The following is a 15454-nucleotide window of genomic DNA, read 5'->3' as shown; positions in this document are numbered from 1 at the left end:
ATTCCTTATGAGATCAAGAATTTGTCGATCTCTGCCTTGAAGGCACCTAACGTCCCTGCGTCCACTGCACTCTGTGGCAATGAATTCCACAAGCCCACCACTCTCTGGCTGAAGAAATGTCGTCTCATTTCAGTTTTAAATTTACCCCCTCTAATTCTAAGGCTGTGCCCACAGGTCCTAGTCTTCCTGCCTAACAGAAACAACTTCCCAGCGTCCACCCTTTCTAAGCCATACATTGTCTTGTAAGTTTCTGTTAGATCTCCCCTCAAGCTTCTAGACTGTAATGAGTACAATCCCTTGATCCTTCGCCATTCATCATACGTTAAACCTACCATTCCAGGGATCATCCATGTGAATCTCTGCTGGACACGCTCCAGGGCTAGTATGTCCTTCCTGAGGTGTGGGGCCCAAAATTGGACACAGTATTCTAAATGGGGCCTAACTAGAGCTTTATAAAGCCTCAGAAGCACCTCGCTGCTTTTATATTCCAACCCTCTTGAAATAAACGGCAACATTACATTCGCTTTCTTAATCACAGATTCTACCTGCAAGTTAACTTTTAGAGAATCCTGGACCAACACTCCCAGATCCCTTTGTACTTCTGCTTTATGAAGTTTCTCACCATTTAGAAAATAGTCCATGCCTGTGTTCTTTTTTCGAAAGTGCAAAACCTCGCATTTGCTCATGTTGAATTTCATCAGCCATTTCCTGTACCACTCTCCTAAACTGTCTAAATCTTTCTGCAGCTTCCCCACCTCCTCAGTACTACTTGCCTGTCCACCTATCTTCGTGTCATCAGGGAACCAGGGAGCACAGCCTTCAAATAAGGTTTAGATCATTTAGGATTGAGGGGCGTAGGAATTTCTTCACCGAATTCTTTGGAATTCTGTAACCCAGAGGGTTGCGTACATCCGCTGCGGATTATATTCAAAATAGGAATTGGTGATTGCTAAATTTTATAAAAGGGGTATGGAAATAGTGCAGGAAAATGTATTGAGATAGAAAATCAGTTGCAGTCAAGTTGAATCATGGAGCAATCTCAAGGGGTCCAAAGGCCTCCTCATGCTTTTATTTCCTTTCTTGCTGTTCAGAGTTATTTTTGAATTACTAATGTTAAAACCTCTCCCCTGCAGAGTACACAGTACTATGACATGCGATGGTCTTGTGAGCATCTCATAATGGTTTGGGTTAATGCCTTTGTAATGCTGATGAGCCAGCTGTTGCCACCCAGATATTGTGATCTACTCCATAAATCAGCTGCTCATCTGGGGAAATGGCAGAAAATGGAACATGGTTCTTACAGTAACACGCCACAGCACATGTAAGTTATTTTTATTCAGTTCCACTTAGATAACCATCAAAAGTATCATTTACTAATTGAAAACATGAATTGGTCAGAAAATACTTCAATTATAGTCTAGTATCTGTAATCTAAATAGTAAAGCCAATGTCAGTGACTACTTTAAAATAAACTTGGTGAGCCAAGCCTTTTCAAATGAATTTGACAATTACGTAAACATATTAAAATGTTTAAGAAACAGATACATAGTGGATATATCAACTTGCCTGCTTATGTGAGCCTTTATGTTAAAATGTAAAATGTATGGCAGCATCCAGTGTACTTCACTTTTGGACTGAAAGCTTCATACTTCCTTCTGTGTCTTTATGTTACGTCATAAAAATCTTTTGATTACATAACTAACCATGACTAACTTACTAACTGATTCTCCATAGCGTAAAGGATAATTGCAGAGTGGAATTTAACTTTATTTTATATCCGGCAGGCAACAGAAAGTAAGGTTACTTTTTAATCTTAAATTAACAAGTTTTATCAGCTAAATAACATTCCTAATTTCTATTTATCTAAAGGACCTTGAGAATAATTAGCTGGAAATCTGAGAAACAACCTGAAAATTCAGGAAACACTCAGGTTTGATAACATCTGTGAAGAAAGAAAGTTAACTTTTTCCTAAAAGGTGGTATAAATTAGTGATTTTTTAAAATTAGAACCAGGAAATAAGTGGATGGGATATTGTAGATGGAAAACAAATTTTGGAACGTGGAAGGCTAGGATACATTGTTCTTTCGGTACAATTCATCTGAAATTGGCCAGACCGATACAAAATATAGTGTAATTTCAAATGCAATTTTGTTCAGTGCAGATAAAATTTTCACAATATTTTACAGTAGAATTTTGCCCTCCTGAGGCAACTGGTCACTTACCAGATCTAATCAAATACCTGATGAGTTTCTATTTGTACTTGTATGGAGCTTGTCAGGGAGGCTTTTAATGTTGTCAGTTTTTTCAGATACAAGATCACTCATTTTCAAAGCTTTTGGCCTGGTTTAACAATACCAAACAGCTATATATACACTCGTAATTAATAAACAACTCTATAGTTTATTTAAAATTGAATTACTAGAAATTGATTAAAAATTATTTTTGTGATGAACCAGTTCTCAGCTGTATTAATTAAACTGCAGCAAATTATGATCTTTGAAGAATGTAAAGGAATACCTTTTTTTAAGACATGTCTTTAAAAGCTCAGAATTCTGCTCAATTGTGCTGGTTCTTAGGTTTTGCAATTACCAATGTGCCCCTAAGTGTACAAAAATTAGAAAGAAAAAGCATTTGCCAAACCCAATACAATTTGTACCCAGATCATTGATTGCTCCCCAGTGGAAACTCCCGGGGCATTGTTATACTGTTATGTTAAATGTTTTTAATTTTCCTCTCAGATGGTCTGAAACCACAATTTGGCCACAAGGTGTGCTGGTACGACACAATCGTTGCCTTTATAAAGCTGTAGGACCTTATAATGTAGCAGTGCCTTCTGATGTTTCACATGCCAGATTTTATGTAAGTAGTTCTTGCTACTTTGAAATCACTCCCTTTTTTACTGTTGAGGAACAAAACATTTTAATTCTTAAAACGCCTAACACTGCAATGAGAACAAATGTTCACAGAACCTAGTCAGTACATTAATTTGTGATTTTAAGTACCATTGAAATCAGGTCATTGGAGATCTTAATTCCCTTTGCTCTGCCATCCTTGTTTTTCCCCTTTGTTCAGCTATTCATGGAGTCATAGAGCTGTACAGTATGGAAAGAGACCCTTTGGTCCAACAAGTGCATGCTGACCAGATATCCTAAATAAATCTAGTCCCATCCCAGTTGCCAGCATTTGGTCCATATTGCTGTAATCCCTTCCTTTTCATATATCCATCCAGATGCCTTTTTAAATGTTTTAATTGTACCAGCCTCCACCACTTACTCTTACAGTGCATTCCATACATATTCTACCCTCTGTGTGAAAAGGTTGCCCCTTTTAAATTTTTCTCCTCTCACCTTAAAATTTTGCCATCTAGTTTTGGACTCCTCTACTCTGGGGAAAAGACCTTGGCTGTTTGCTCTATCTATGCCCCTTATCATTTTATAAACATCTATAAGGTCACCACTCAGCCTCCGACGCTCCAGGGATTCATGGGGTGAAAGACCTATCTTCTATTACAATGTAACATTCTACTACCAACTCAGGTAGATCTTTGTTTCCTTAATCTCAATCACTGTAACCACTTTTATTAATGAAGCTTGATATTAGATCTTATTAGAATACCTTGTTAAATACTGTTTTGTGGCATAAATCAATTACTTCACTGCTGAGATGAATAATAAAAAAGCAACTTTTTTTCCTAAATTGTTCATTGATTATGGGTGTTAAAGACAAAGCCAGTATTTATTTACATTTTGAAGATGGTGGTGATGCAAATTTTTAAGATCTTGCGGTCATTGTAATGAAGGAAGTTTCACAGTGCTGTTACGTAGTGTGTGTTAGGACTTTGAAATTGTGATGGTAGAAGGGACGCTGATTTCTTTTCAAGATGCTGTGTGTCATGGTATCGTTGCTCCCGTGCATTTGCTGCCCTTGATCGAAGTCGTAAATATCATAGGTTTGGGAAGTGCTGCCAAAGAGGATTGCATGACTTGCTGCTTGGTTGTTCCTGTATCTTTAGTTGGAGCTATACTTATTGAGACAAGTAGAGAGTGTTCCCTTGCACCTAGCTTTGTGCCTCATCATTGTTCCATTTTCACCACCAGGAAAGTGTTGTTTCACGAAGGTATACCACTGCCACCACTGTGGCAATTAGATATGCGTAATAAATGGTAACCCTGTCTTATTGTGCTAAAAGAGACTAACTGTTTATATTGTGTTTCTTAAAATTAGCACCAGAAGTGTTATCTGACAATGCGGGGGTATGTTAATAAACTGGTAATCCAGAAGTCTCAGTTAATGATGCACAGAGATTAGTTCACATCCCAGCATAGCAGTTTGGGAATTTAAATTCAGTCTGGAATAAAATAGAACTGCAGGACTGTTATATCTGGTTCAGTAATGTGCTTTTAGGAAAGGAAATCTGTTCTAGAGTCATAGTCTTAGAGGTCTTTTACATCGAAAATTCCTTTCGGTCCATTGAATCTGTGCCAGTCAAAAACAACCACAACAATGAATCACCTAACTATTCAAATACCATTTTCCAGCAATTGGCTCACACCCTCGTATGCTTTGGCTTCGCAAGTGTACATCTAATTACTACTTAAATATAATGAGGGTTTCTGCTTCTCCACCCTTTACAGAGAGTTCCAAATTCCCTCCAACCCCTAAATAGAAAAAGTTTTTCTCATCATCATCTCTAAACCTCCTACTCGTTGCCTTAAATCTATGTGCTGTAGTCATTGAGCTCTCCACAAAGGGAATAAGTTCCTTCCTGTCTACCTTCTAATTTTATACACCTCAATCATGTCCCTCCTCAGTCTCCTCTACTCCAAGAAAAATAACCCCAGTCTATCTAATCTCTCTTTTCATAATTACCTGACCTTGTCTGTCCAGACCCACAGTATTGTGATCAAATATGAGCTTTTTACTAAACCTACCAAATAGATGAGTTAACAGCAGTTAAGTTTGGGCAACAAACACTTGCCTTGCCAGTAACTTCCACATCCCATAAATTAGTTTTTAAATTAAATTCTGGTTGTGAATTGTATACTTACAAATTTACAGAAGCATTTGTTAGCTTAGGTTTTTTTTTCCAGTTCTTCATTATATCTTGTTCTTCTGATGCCTGTATTAGTGTAATGCAGCTGGTTGAATTAATTATTTTCCACATTTTCTTTCACAGTTTTTGTTCCATAAGCCATTACGGATACTGAATCTCCTCATCCTAATAGAAGGCAGTGTAGTGCTGTATCAATTGTATTCTCTGCTTCGGTCAGAAAAATGGAACCATATACTTTCCTTGGCTCTGATACTGTTTTGTAATTACTATGTCTTATTTAAACTTCTAAGGGACCGGATTGTGCTGGGCAAAGCATACGCTTATCCTCTGGGTACCATTGGACTAAAATCTCATTAGTCTAAAGCAAAGAGGGAATGGGGAAAGGATTTAAAGAAATTATTTTGATACGGTTTCTATTTTTCATGCAGTGTTTAAATATTTAAGATATTTTATATTTTGTATACTTGGATATTTTGAAGAGCTAATGTTCTTTGCATAAGCATAAGCAAGTTGTATTTTTCATCTACTTAGCAACTTCACAAGCTAAGTGTGCGCTTTGCTCCATATGACAAGTGCCATTTATAATCGCAATAATCAACACGTGTAGTATTGATCAGAGGAATAAAGGATGATATGAGAGGTTTAGTTTTCTTTGCTTTCTGTTGTCACCTTGAATGAAGAGGTTTTTAGGCAATTGATGTCTAAACAATTAGATGAATGGAACTGCTGTGTTCCTAGTAAGTGGTCGTACTTACTGACAATTGTTCAAATGTGTGAACTTGTTTTAATAAATGGGGGTTTACGAGATGTTGTCTGTGAATAAAGCCCACTCTTCAATTATGATATTGTTTACATGATCTCACCTCTTCAAAGGAAATCTTCAATAAAAAAAACATTCCTAATTTGCTTTTAAATCTGTTTATTCCTTGGATTTATTTTGCTGAACTTTCTGTATGAATGTCAGGGTGGATAAGCATGCTTGCATTATTTAAATTTATCAGAAACCACCAATTCTTAATTTGGTGACTGACTTAACTGTGAATAATTCTTGGACCAGAGAAAGAAAGATGCTCTATGCCCTGTTTATTACAGACATGGCTTTAAAACAAACCATATGGAAGTTTGTAGGACCGAATACTTGTTCATATACAATGAACATCTATGTAAGGGATTTGCTCACTGATCACCCACAAAGACACAGTACATTTGATGTATTCAGGTGCAATTTTCTTTTAAACCGTGTGATGAGGGATAATTAATGCCAAACAATAGGTCGGATTTTTCAAGGAGTTGCAAACTCATGTAGATTATCTCTGATCACGAGTGACAATAGGAACTGCAGATGCTGGAGAATCCAAGATAACAAAGTGTGGAGCTGGATGAACATTGCAGGCCAAGCAGCATCTTAGGAGCACAAAAGCTGACGTTTCGGGCCTAGACCCTTCTGTTTTATTGTTTAGACCATTCGGCACATTGAGTCTGCTCTACTGTTTGATCATGGCTGATACTTTTCTCAACCTCATTCTCCTGCCTTCTCCCTGAGACCCTTGATCCCCTTGCTAATCAAGAACCTACTTCTGCCTTAAAAACACTAATGACTTTGCCTCCACAGCCTTTTGCGGCAATGAATTCCATAGATCAACCACTCTCTAGTTAAAGAAAATACTCTTCGTCTCATGCTAAAAGGTTGGCCATTCACTCTGAGACTGTCTCCTCGGGCCCTAGTCTCTCCAATTGGTGGAAACATCATCTCTCTGTCCACTGATCCATAGTGGAATTTGAATTCAACAAAAAAATCTGGAATTAAGAGTCTAATGATGACTGTGAATCCACTGTGAATTGTCAGGAAAACACCATCTGGCCACTAATGCCCTTTAGGGGAGGAAACTGCCGTGCTTACCTGTTCTGGTCTACATGCAATTCCAGAGGTATAGCAATGTGGTTGAATCTTATGGGCAATTAGGAAATAAATTTGGCCTAACTAGCAATGCCCTCATCCCATGAATGAATAATTTTAAAAAAAAACTCATTCAGGCTTGACAGACCTGTACTGACTTAGCCATTTTTACCACGCACTTTCAAGTACTCTGCAATGTCAACTTTAATAATGGACTCTAAAATCTTAACAATGACCGAGGTCAGGCTAACCAGCCTAAAGCTTCCTGTCTTCTGCCTCCCTCTCTTGTTACATTAGCCATTTTCCAGTCTTCTGGTACCTTCCCTGACTCAAACGATTCTTGAAAGATCACCACCAGTGCTTCCACAATCTCCTCAGCTATGTCCTTCAGAACTTTGGGGTGTAGTCCATCCAATCTAGGTGATTGATCCAGTTTCCCCAACATTATCTCCTTATTGATGGTCACTACACTCACCTCTGCCCTGATTCTCTTCAAGTTCTGGTATGCTATCTGTCATTAGTTTCTCTGCCATTTCTTTGTTCCCCATTATTACTTTTCCAACCTCATTTTCCAATGGTCCAATGTCCTGTATCCCTTACCTTTTATATAATTGGCAGTGGAAGAGTTCAATGTCGTGTCTGCATAAAATTATAAAACGTGAGGCTGGATGAACACAGCAGGCCCAGCAGCATCTTCGGGTCTAGGCCCGAAACGTCAGCTTTTGTGCTCCTGAGATGCTGCTGGGCCTGCTGTGTTCACCCAGCCTCACATTTTATTATCTTGGATTCTCCAGCATCTGCATCTGCAGTTCCCATTATCACTCTGCATAAAATTCATTGCGGTGAGGCGCAAGGGGATAAAACTATGTCCTTTGCTGAGGACCACATTTCTGGGGATAGTCCAGCCATCGATATGCATTAGAAACCCACTGACTCCCACAGTTATCAGAGATAATGGGAACTGCAGATGCTGGAGAATCCAAGATAATAAAATGTGAGGCTGGATGAACATAGCAGGCCAAGCAGCATCTCAGGAGCACAAAAGCTGACGTTTCGGGCCTAGACCGAACATCAGAGAGGGGGATGGGGAGAATGAACTGGAATAAATAGGGAGAGAGGGGGAGGTGGACCGAAGATGGAGAGTAAAGATAGGTGGAGAGAGTGTAGGTGGGGAGGTAAGGAGGGGATAGGTCAGTCCAGGGAAGACGGACAGGTCAAGGAGGTGGGATGAGGTTAGTAGGTAGCTGGGGGTGCGGCTTGGGGTGGGAGGAAGGGATGGGCGAGAGGAAGAACCGGTTAGGGAGGCAGAGACAGGTTGGACTGGTTTTGGGATGTAGTGGGTGGGGGGGAAGAGCTGGGCTGGTTGTGTGGTGCAGTGGGGGGAGGGGACGAACTGGGCTGGTTTAGGGATGCAGTAGGGGAAGGGGAGATTTTGAAGCTGGTGAAGTCCACATTGATACCATTGGGCTGCAGGGTTCCCAGGCGGAATATGAGTTGCTGTTCCTGCAACCTTCAGGTGGCATCGTTGTGGCACTGCAGGAGGCCCATGATGGACATGTCATCTAGAGAATGGGAGGGGGAGTGGAAATGGTTTGCGACTGGGAGGTGCAGTTGTTTGTTGCGAACTGAGCGGAGGTGTTCTGCAAAGCGGTCCCCAAGCCTCCGCTTGGTTTCCCACAGTTATCTTGACTATACACCCTCACACCCTGCTTTCCATAAGGACTCCATCCCCTTTTTTCAATTTATCTGCCTACATCGAATCTGTTCTGATGATGCTACCTTCCGCAGGGGATTTCAAATGTCCACCTTTTTCCTCAATTGAGGATTTCCTGCTACTGTGGTTGATGGGGGTCCTTACCCCTATTTAACCCATCCCTCACACTTCTGCCGTCATCCATGCTCTTCCCTCATAACGATAGTGTCCCAAGGTCCTCACTTACCACCCCACCCCTGGTCCACTCCTCCCTCCATTTCCGAAACCCCTATGGCACCTTCCCATGCAATTACTGAAGCTCTAACACCTGCTCCTATACCTCCTCCCTCCTTGCTTTCGGATACCCCGACACACCTTCCAGCTAAAACAGCAATTTACCCGCATTTCATTCAAATCTAGTCTACCATATTCACTGTTCACAATGTCGTCTGCTCTACACTGGGGACATGAAATACAGACCACATGACTGTTTTGCAGAACACGTAGACTCTATTTATAAAAATGACACTCAGCTTCCAGTTGCTTGCCACCACCATGTTTCAACACCAATATTTCTGTAGTAGGTCTGCTGCAGAGTTCCAGGGAGCCTCAGCACAAGCTTGAAGAACAACATCTCATTTTCTGCTTGTGGACCCTGTAACATCTCAGACTCAACATCAATTTCCAGAACTTTAAAGCCTAATTCAATATTTCCATTTTTTAAAAATCCACCCCCATGCACAGTTCTGTCTTGACATAGAGTAATAATGTTATACGGCAGGGAAACAAACCCTTTGGTCCAATTCATCCATGCCGACCAGCTATCCTAAACTGATCCAGTCCCATTGCCAGCATTTGGTCCATATTACTTTAAACCCGTCCTACTCATGTAACCATCCAGATGTCTTTTAAATGTTGAAATTGTACCAATCTTCCCCCACTTCCTCTGGCATTTTGTTCCACACACAGACCACCCTCTGCATGAAAATGTTGCCCCTCAGGACCCTTTTTAAATCTTTCCCCTTTCACCTTAAGCCCATGCTCCATAGTTTTAGACTCCCCTACACTGGGAAAAAGACTTTGTCTATTCAGCCTATCTATGCTCTTCAATTTTATAGACCTCTATAAGGTCAGCATTCAGCCGCTGATGCTCCAGGGAAAATAGCCCCAGCCAATTCAACCTCTTCCTTTGCCCAAACTCTCCAATTTCAGCAACATCCTTGTAAATCTTTTCTGAACCCTTTCAAATTTAACAACATCTTTCCCATAGTAGGGAGATCAGAATTGAACACAGTATTCTAAAAGTGGTCTAACCAATGTCCTGTACAGCTGCAACATGACATTTCAACTCCTGTACTCAATGGAGTAAAGCTGCCTTCACCACGCTGTGTACTTGGAACTCCACTTTCAGGAAACTATGCACCATACTTCCCAGGACAGTATAAGTTCTTGCCTTGGTTTGCCATATGAAAATACAATACCTCACGTTTATTTAATTAAACTCATTTGCCACTCCTTGGCCCATTAACAATCTGATCAAAGAGCCACTGCGCTCTGAGGTAACCTTCTTTGCTGTCTGCTACACTGCCAATTTTGGTGTCATCTGAGATCTTACTAACCATACCTCTTAAATTCACATCCAAATCATTTATATAAGCAACGAAAAGCAGTGGACCCAGCACTGATCCTTGTGGCACACCACTGGTCACTGGCCTCCAGTGCAAAAAACAATCTTCATCCACTGTCTCCCACCTAGGAGCCAGTTTTGTATCCAGGTTGGCTAGCTCCCTATGGATTCCATGTGATCTAATCTTGCCAACCAGTCTACCATGCAGAACCTTGTTGTGGTTGCTTCTAGCACTGGAAACTCATTCCCATACCTATTATCACATTAATTAGTTTGATTTCAACACTGCTACTCTCCTACTCTCAGCTCTCATTACCACTTACAGACAGTAAGGACTGCAGATGCTGGAAGCTAGAGTCAATAAACGTGCAGCTGGAAAAGTACAGCAGGTCAGATAGCATCCAAAGAGCAGGGAAGTCAATGTTTTGGTCCTGACAAAGGCTTTTGGCCCAAAACTTTGACTTCCATGCTCTTTGGATGCTGTCTGACCTCTCATTACCACTTACTCAGCTTCTATTCTGTCCTGGCTCACTAATAATAGTCTCCTAACTGTTCACCCCTCTCATATCTCTCTCTCTGGGCTCCATCTCCACCTGTCCGCTCAACTCTGCCCTGCGTCCCCCAAATCTGATCGTCAGCAATAAATACCACATTTTCTTAGCTGCTATCAGTTCTGATGAAGAGTCACCGGACTCGAAGCATTAACTCTGCTTTCTCCCCACAAATGTTTCCAGAATTGGTGTGTTCCACCAGCAGTTCCTGTTTTTGTTTCTGATATCCAGCATCTGCAATTCTTCGTTTTATCTTCAAGAGTGGAAAATGTCTATTCCAGACTTGCAAGTTCCATTCCACCGCTTCCAGCCCCATAATAGAAGGGAAATTGTTAAATTTGGAAATCTGAAAGAAGCACATAAAAATGCTGGAAATCATCAGAAAACCATGATAAGAAGTGGCAATTACAGACGGGTCGCAACATTTGACAGATTCAGCTGGCATCTCTTCTGTCAGACTCCTCACCCCCGTCCCCTAAAAGCAGCGAGCCCCGCAGCGCAATATCTCCAACATTTGGGGGTGTTCAGTCCCCAGTCCATTCATTCCTTGCGTTTTTGAGACATTCGCAACAAATGGCATTAACCGCAACGCTGCCGGAACCCGCGTGAAGCAGATGTTCCAGAGATAATAGGAACTGCAGATGCTGGAATCTGAGATAACGAGGTTTAGAGCTGGATGGACACAGCAGGCCAAGCAGCATCAGAGGAGCAGGAAGGCTGACGTTTCGGACCGAGACCCTTCTTCAGATATGGGGGGAAGCTCTACACTTTGTTATCGTTGAAGCAGACATCGGTTCTGTGGACGTTCCGAAGTATCGAGCGTGCGCAGTGGAGAAAGTGGATTGCATCCTCACGGGAGCCCGTGACCTAACAAGACCAGAGCGAGCATGCGCAGTACGCGTGCGCAGCTAGGATGAGGGCGTCATCAACACTTGGGGGGGTGGTGACGCGTGTGCATGCTGTTGCGAAAGTGCGCGTGCGCGATAGGGAAGTGTCTTGAATTTACGCTTGCGCGGCCGGTTGGCTGTCGGCTTCTGAAAGCACCAGGAGGTGGAAGTGAAAGAGTGCGGCTCTGTGCAGTAAATACAGAAGAGCTAGCTAGTAAGTTAAAGTTGCTTTGTACTGCTTAAAACATTGTTGAGAAATTGGATGTAAGCAGTGGAAGTTGAGCTTTGTCAAAGAAAACACTGCTGTTCTACTGACTGATTTGAGGTGTTAAAATTCCGGCGTGGGCCTAAAGTGGGTGGGAGCCACGGGGTTGTCATCAATTTAAACTGATTAAATAGCAGGCAAGGGTGGCTCTGAACAAATCTTCCGGGATATTTTGTTATCGGAGGTTTCATTCGGTTTTTATCTTGACGGATTTGTTTCAGTGATTTTTGTTTTTTGACATTCGTTTCTCTGAATCCGCAAATAGGACTTAAATGCGTTTCCACATGCTTTCTGTTCCGAGTTTTAATTTAAAGCACTGACAATAACGTTCCCTAATTCTGTTATGTAATATAGTGTCTAAAGTACAGTTTGTGAATTGTATTGAAGTTCGCCTGTGATTGTCATATTTGGGCCTGATATTGCAATTCTGAAGATGTTGGATGAATGATAATCCAGGTGTGTGTTGTGCTATACCTTTTCAAAAAAAACTGATCACAATACATAATTATTAGATTCCATTTAAAAGGATTAAAGTAGCTTGTTAAATAGCTCCTGTGCCTGAATCTACTTTAAATTAATTTACTGTTGGATTTTGGATGGCAACCTGGAGGTCAAAAAGATTCCAGTTTGCCTGCTTTGTTAGGGATAAGTAACTGAATTTCAGTGAATGTAATTTTTTTTTATCCAGTGTCAAACTTTAACTCAGTAAGTCAAATGCTCTGTATTGTGGGTGCACAGCTTTTGTTGTAATCAAAATGTTTTATAAAGGAAAGCTTCAGGAGGAACATTAGACTATGTTTTCCATTAGCTAGTAGTGTTCTAATTTTAATAAAAATACAAACTACTTGTTCTAGTAAGGATGTACTTTTACCTGGTAGATTTGTAGTAACTAATCATTTTCATGCTTATTTTTAAGTTATTGTATTTCTAAAGATACACAAACTGCCTGGAGGAGTGACTGGTGCTGTTGACATGCTGTGCCCAAGAAAGTATTAATAATGTGAATTTATTAGAGGACAAGATCAATATTGGTAATTTTTCTTCCTCAAAAACTCTGATAATTATGTGATATGCAAAAGAGAGGATAATTATTTGATTTAAGACCATAAAACACAGGAGTGGAAGTAAGACTATTTGACCCATTGAGTCCACTGTGCCATTTAATCATGGCTGATGGGCATTTCAACTCCATTTCCCTGCACTCTCCTGGTAGCCCTTGATTCCTTGTGAGATAAGAATTTATTGATCTCTGCCTTGAAGGCATTTAACGTCCCGGCCTCCACTGCACCCCGTGGCAATTGAACATAAACGCAGAAAATAGAAGAAGGAGTTGTCTATTCAGCCCTTTTGAACCGGTTCCATCATTCAGTATGATCATGGCTGATCATCTAATTCAGTCTGCTTTCTCCTTTTATCTTCTGGTCCCTGTGTAGCCCTAAGGATTGTATTTAATTCCTTCAGAAAACATTCAATGTTTTGACCTCACCTGCTTTCTTGGACAGAATTGCACAAGCTCAGCAGTCTCTGGGTGAAGAGATTTCTCCTCATTTCAGTTCTACATGACCTACCTCTATCTTTGAACTCTTGGTTCTAGACTCCCCAGGCATTGGGAAGCATCCTCCTTGCATTTATGCTGTCTAATCCTGTTAGAATCTTGTAAGCTTCTGAAATCTTGTTCTAAATGCTGGTGAATATAGTCCTAACAGATCCGGTCTGTCGTCATGTTGGTCTTTCTGTCCCAGGGACTGGTCCAGTAAACCCATGTTGCAGTGCAAGATCAGAAGCTCCTTCCTCTGATAAGGAGACCAGAACTGCACATAATGCTGTGTGGTCTCAGTGCGGCCCTGTACAATTACAGCAAGACATCCCTGCTCCAATACTTGAATCCTCTTGCTACGAAGGGCAATTTACCTGGATGTGAGTTTGCTCGCTGAGCTGGAAGGTTCATTTTCAGATGTTTTGTCACCATTCTAGGTAACATCATCAGTGAGCCTCCGGTGAAGCGCTGGTGTTATGTCCTGCTTTCTATTTATCTGTTTAGGTTTCCTTGGGTTGGTGATGTCATTTCCTGTTCTTTTTCTCAGGGGATGGTAGATGGGCTCCAAATCAGTGTGTTTGTTGATGGAGATCCGGTTGGAATGCCATGCTTCTAGGAATTCTCGTGCGTGTCTCTGTTTGGCTTGTCCTAGGATGGACGTGTTGCCCCAATCAAAGTGGTGTCCTTCCTCATCTGTATGTAAGGATATTAGTCATAGTGGATCATATCTTTTTGTGGCTAGTTGATGTTTGTGTATCCTGGTGGCTAGCTTTCTGCCTGTTTGTCCAATGTAGTGTTTGTCACAGCTCTTGCAAGGTATTTTGTAAATTACGTTTGTTTTGCTTGTTGTCTGCATTGGGTCTACATTGGACAAACAGGCAGAAAGCTAGCCACCAGGATACACGAACATCAACTAACCACAAAAAGACGTGTATCCTGGTGGCTAGCTTTCTGCCTGTTTGTCCAATGTAGTGTTTGTCACAGCTCTTGCAAGGTATTTTGTAGATGACGTTTGTTTTGCTTGTGGTCTACATTGGACAAACAGGCAGAAAGCTAGCCACCAGGATACACGAACATCAACTAGCCACAAAAAGACATGATCCACTATCACTAGTATCCTTACATACATACAGATGAGGAAGGACAACACGTCCATCCTAGGACAAGCCAAACAGAGACACGCACGAGAATTCTTAGGAGCATGGCATTCCAACCAGAGCTCCATCAACAAACACGTTGATTTGGAGCCCATCTACCATCTTCTGAGAAAAAGAACAGGAAATGACATCACCAACCCAAGGAAACCTAAACAGATAAATAGAAAGCAGGACATAACACCAGCGCTTCACCGGAGGCTCACTGTTACCCTAGAATGGTGACGAAACATCTGAAAACCTAACCTTCCAGCTCAGCGAGCAAACTCACATCCAGGACCTCAACCTGAGCTACAAATCTTATCAACTCGCTAGGGCAATTTGCTACCTTCACAACCTGCATGTTTACTTTCAGCAACTAGTGTACCTGGACATCTAGGTCTCATTGCACCTCCCATTTCCCAATCTGTTACCATTCAGGTAATCTGCCTTCCTGCTTTTGCTACCAAAAATGGATTACCTTCCATTTATCCACTTTAGATTTAATCTGCCATATATTTGCCCATTTGCTCAACTTGTTCAAATCACACTAAAGCAATCCTGCATCATCCTCACAGCTTGCTCACTCTAACCATACCCGTACCAAGCTTTGTATTATCTACAAAATTGGAGAAATTACATTTAGCTCCTTCAATAAAGTCATTGCTATAGTTGTACTGTGAATATTTGGTGTCCAAGCACTGATTCCTGCCATACCCTACTAGCCACTGATTTGCCACTTGGAAAAACATCCATTTATTCCTACTCAGAGATAATGGGAACGGCAGATGCTGGAGAATTCCAAGATCA

The 15454-nt window shown here is 41.2% G+C and overlaps 2 protein-coding genes across 6 annotated transcripts in view; both read left to right on the top strand.

Annotated features, from left to right (window-relative positions):
- tmem39a (transmembrane protein 39A) overlaps positions 1 to 5942 on the top strand; it is a 72217-nt gene extending 66275 nt beyond the window's left edge. For all 3 annotated transcript variants that reach the window (XM_048541393.1, XM_048541391.2, XM_048541392.2), the window contains 3 exons: positions 1134 to 1321; positions 2740 to 2860; positions 5178 to 5942. In XM_048541393.1, coding sequence (XP_048397350.1) covers positions 1134 to 1321; positions 2740 to 2860; positions 5178 to 5411 — 543 coding nt within the window. In that variant the 3' untranslated portion in view covers positions 5412 to 5942. The remainder of the gene's footprint in view (positions 1 to 1133; positions 1322 to 2739; positions 2861 to 5177) is intronic.
- A 5866-nt stretch (positions 5943 to 11808) lies between these two features.
- LOC125456866 (importin subunit alpha-5) overlaps positions 11809 to 15454 on the top strand; it is a 79461-nt gene continuing 75815 nt past the window's right edge. For 2 of the 3 annotated variants that reach the window (XM_059650283.1, XM_048540345.2), the window contains exon 1: positions 11838 to 11923. The gene's annotated coding sequence lies outside the window, so the exon portion shown is untranslated. Of the gene's footprint in view, positions 11924 to 15454 lie in introns of all 3 variants that reach the window. The other variant, XM_048540344.2, reaches the window with a different exon arrangement.

This window comes from Stegostoma tigrinum, chromosome 12 (genome assembly GCF_030684315.1).
Source record: "Stegostoma tigrinum isolate sSteTig4 chromosome 12, sSteTig4.hap1, whole genome shotgun sequence".
Classification (NCBI taxonomy): Eukaryota; Metazoa; Chordata; class Chondrichthyes; order Orectolobiformes; family Stegostomatidae; genus Stegostoma; species Stegostoma tigrinum.
Note: the sequence above shows the minus strand (reverse complement) of the source record. Positions and strands in the feature narration are given on the sequence as shown.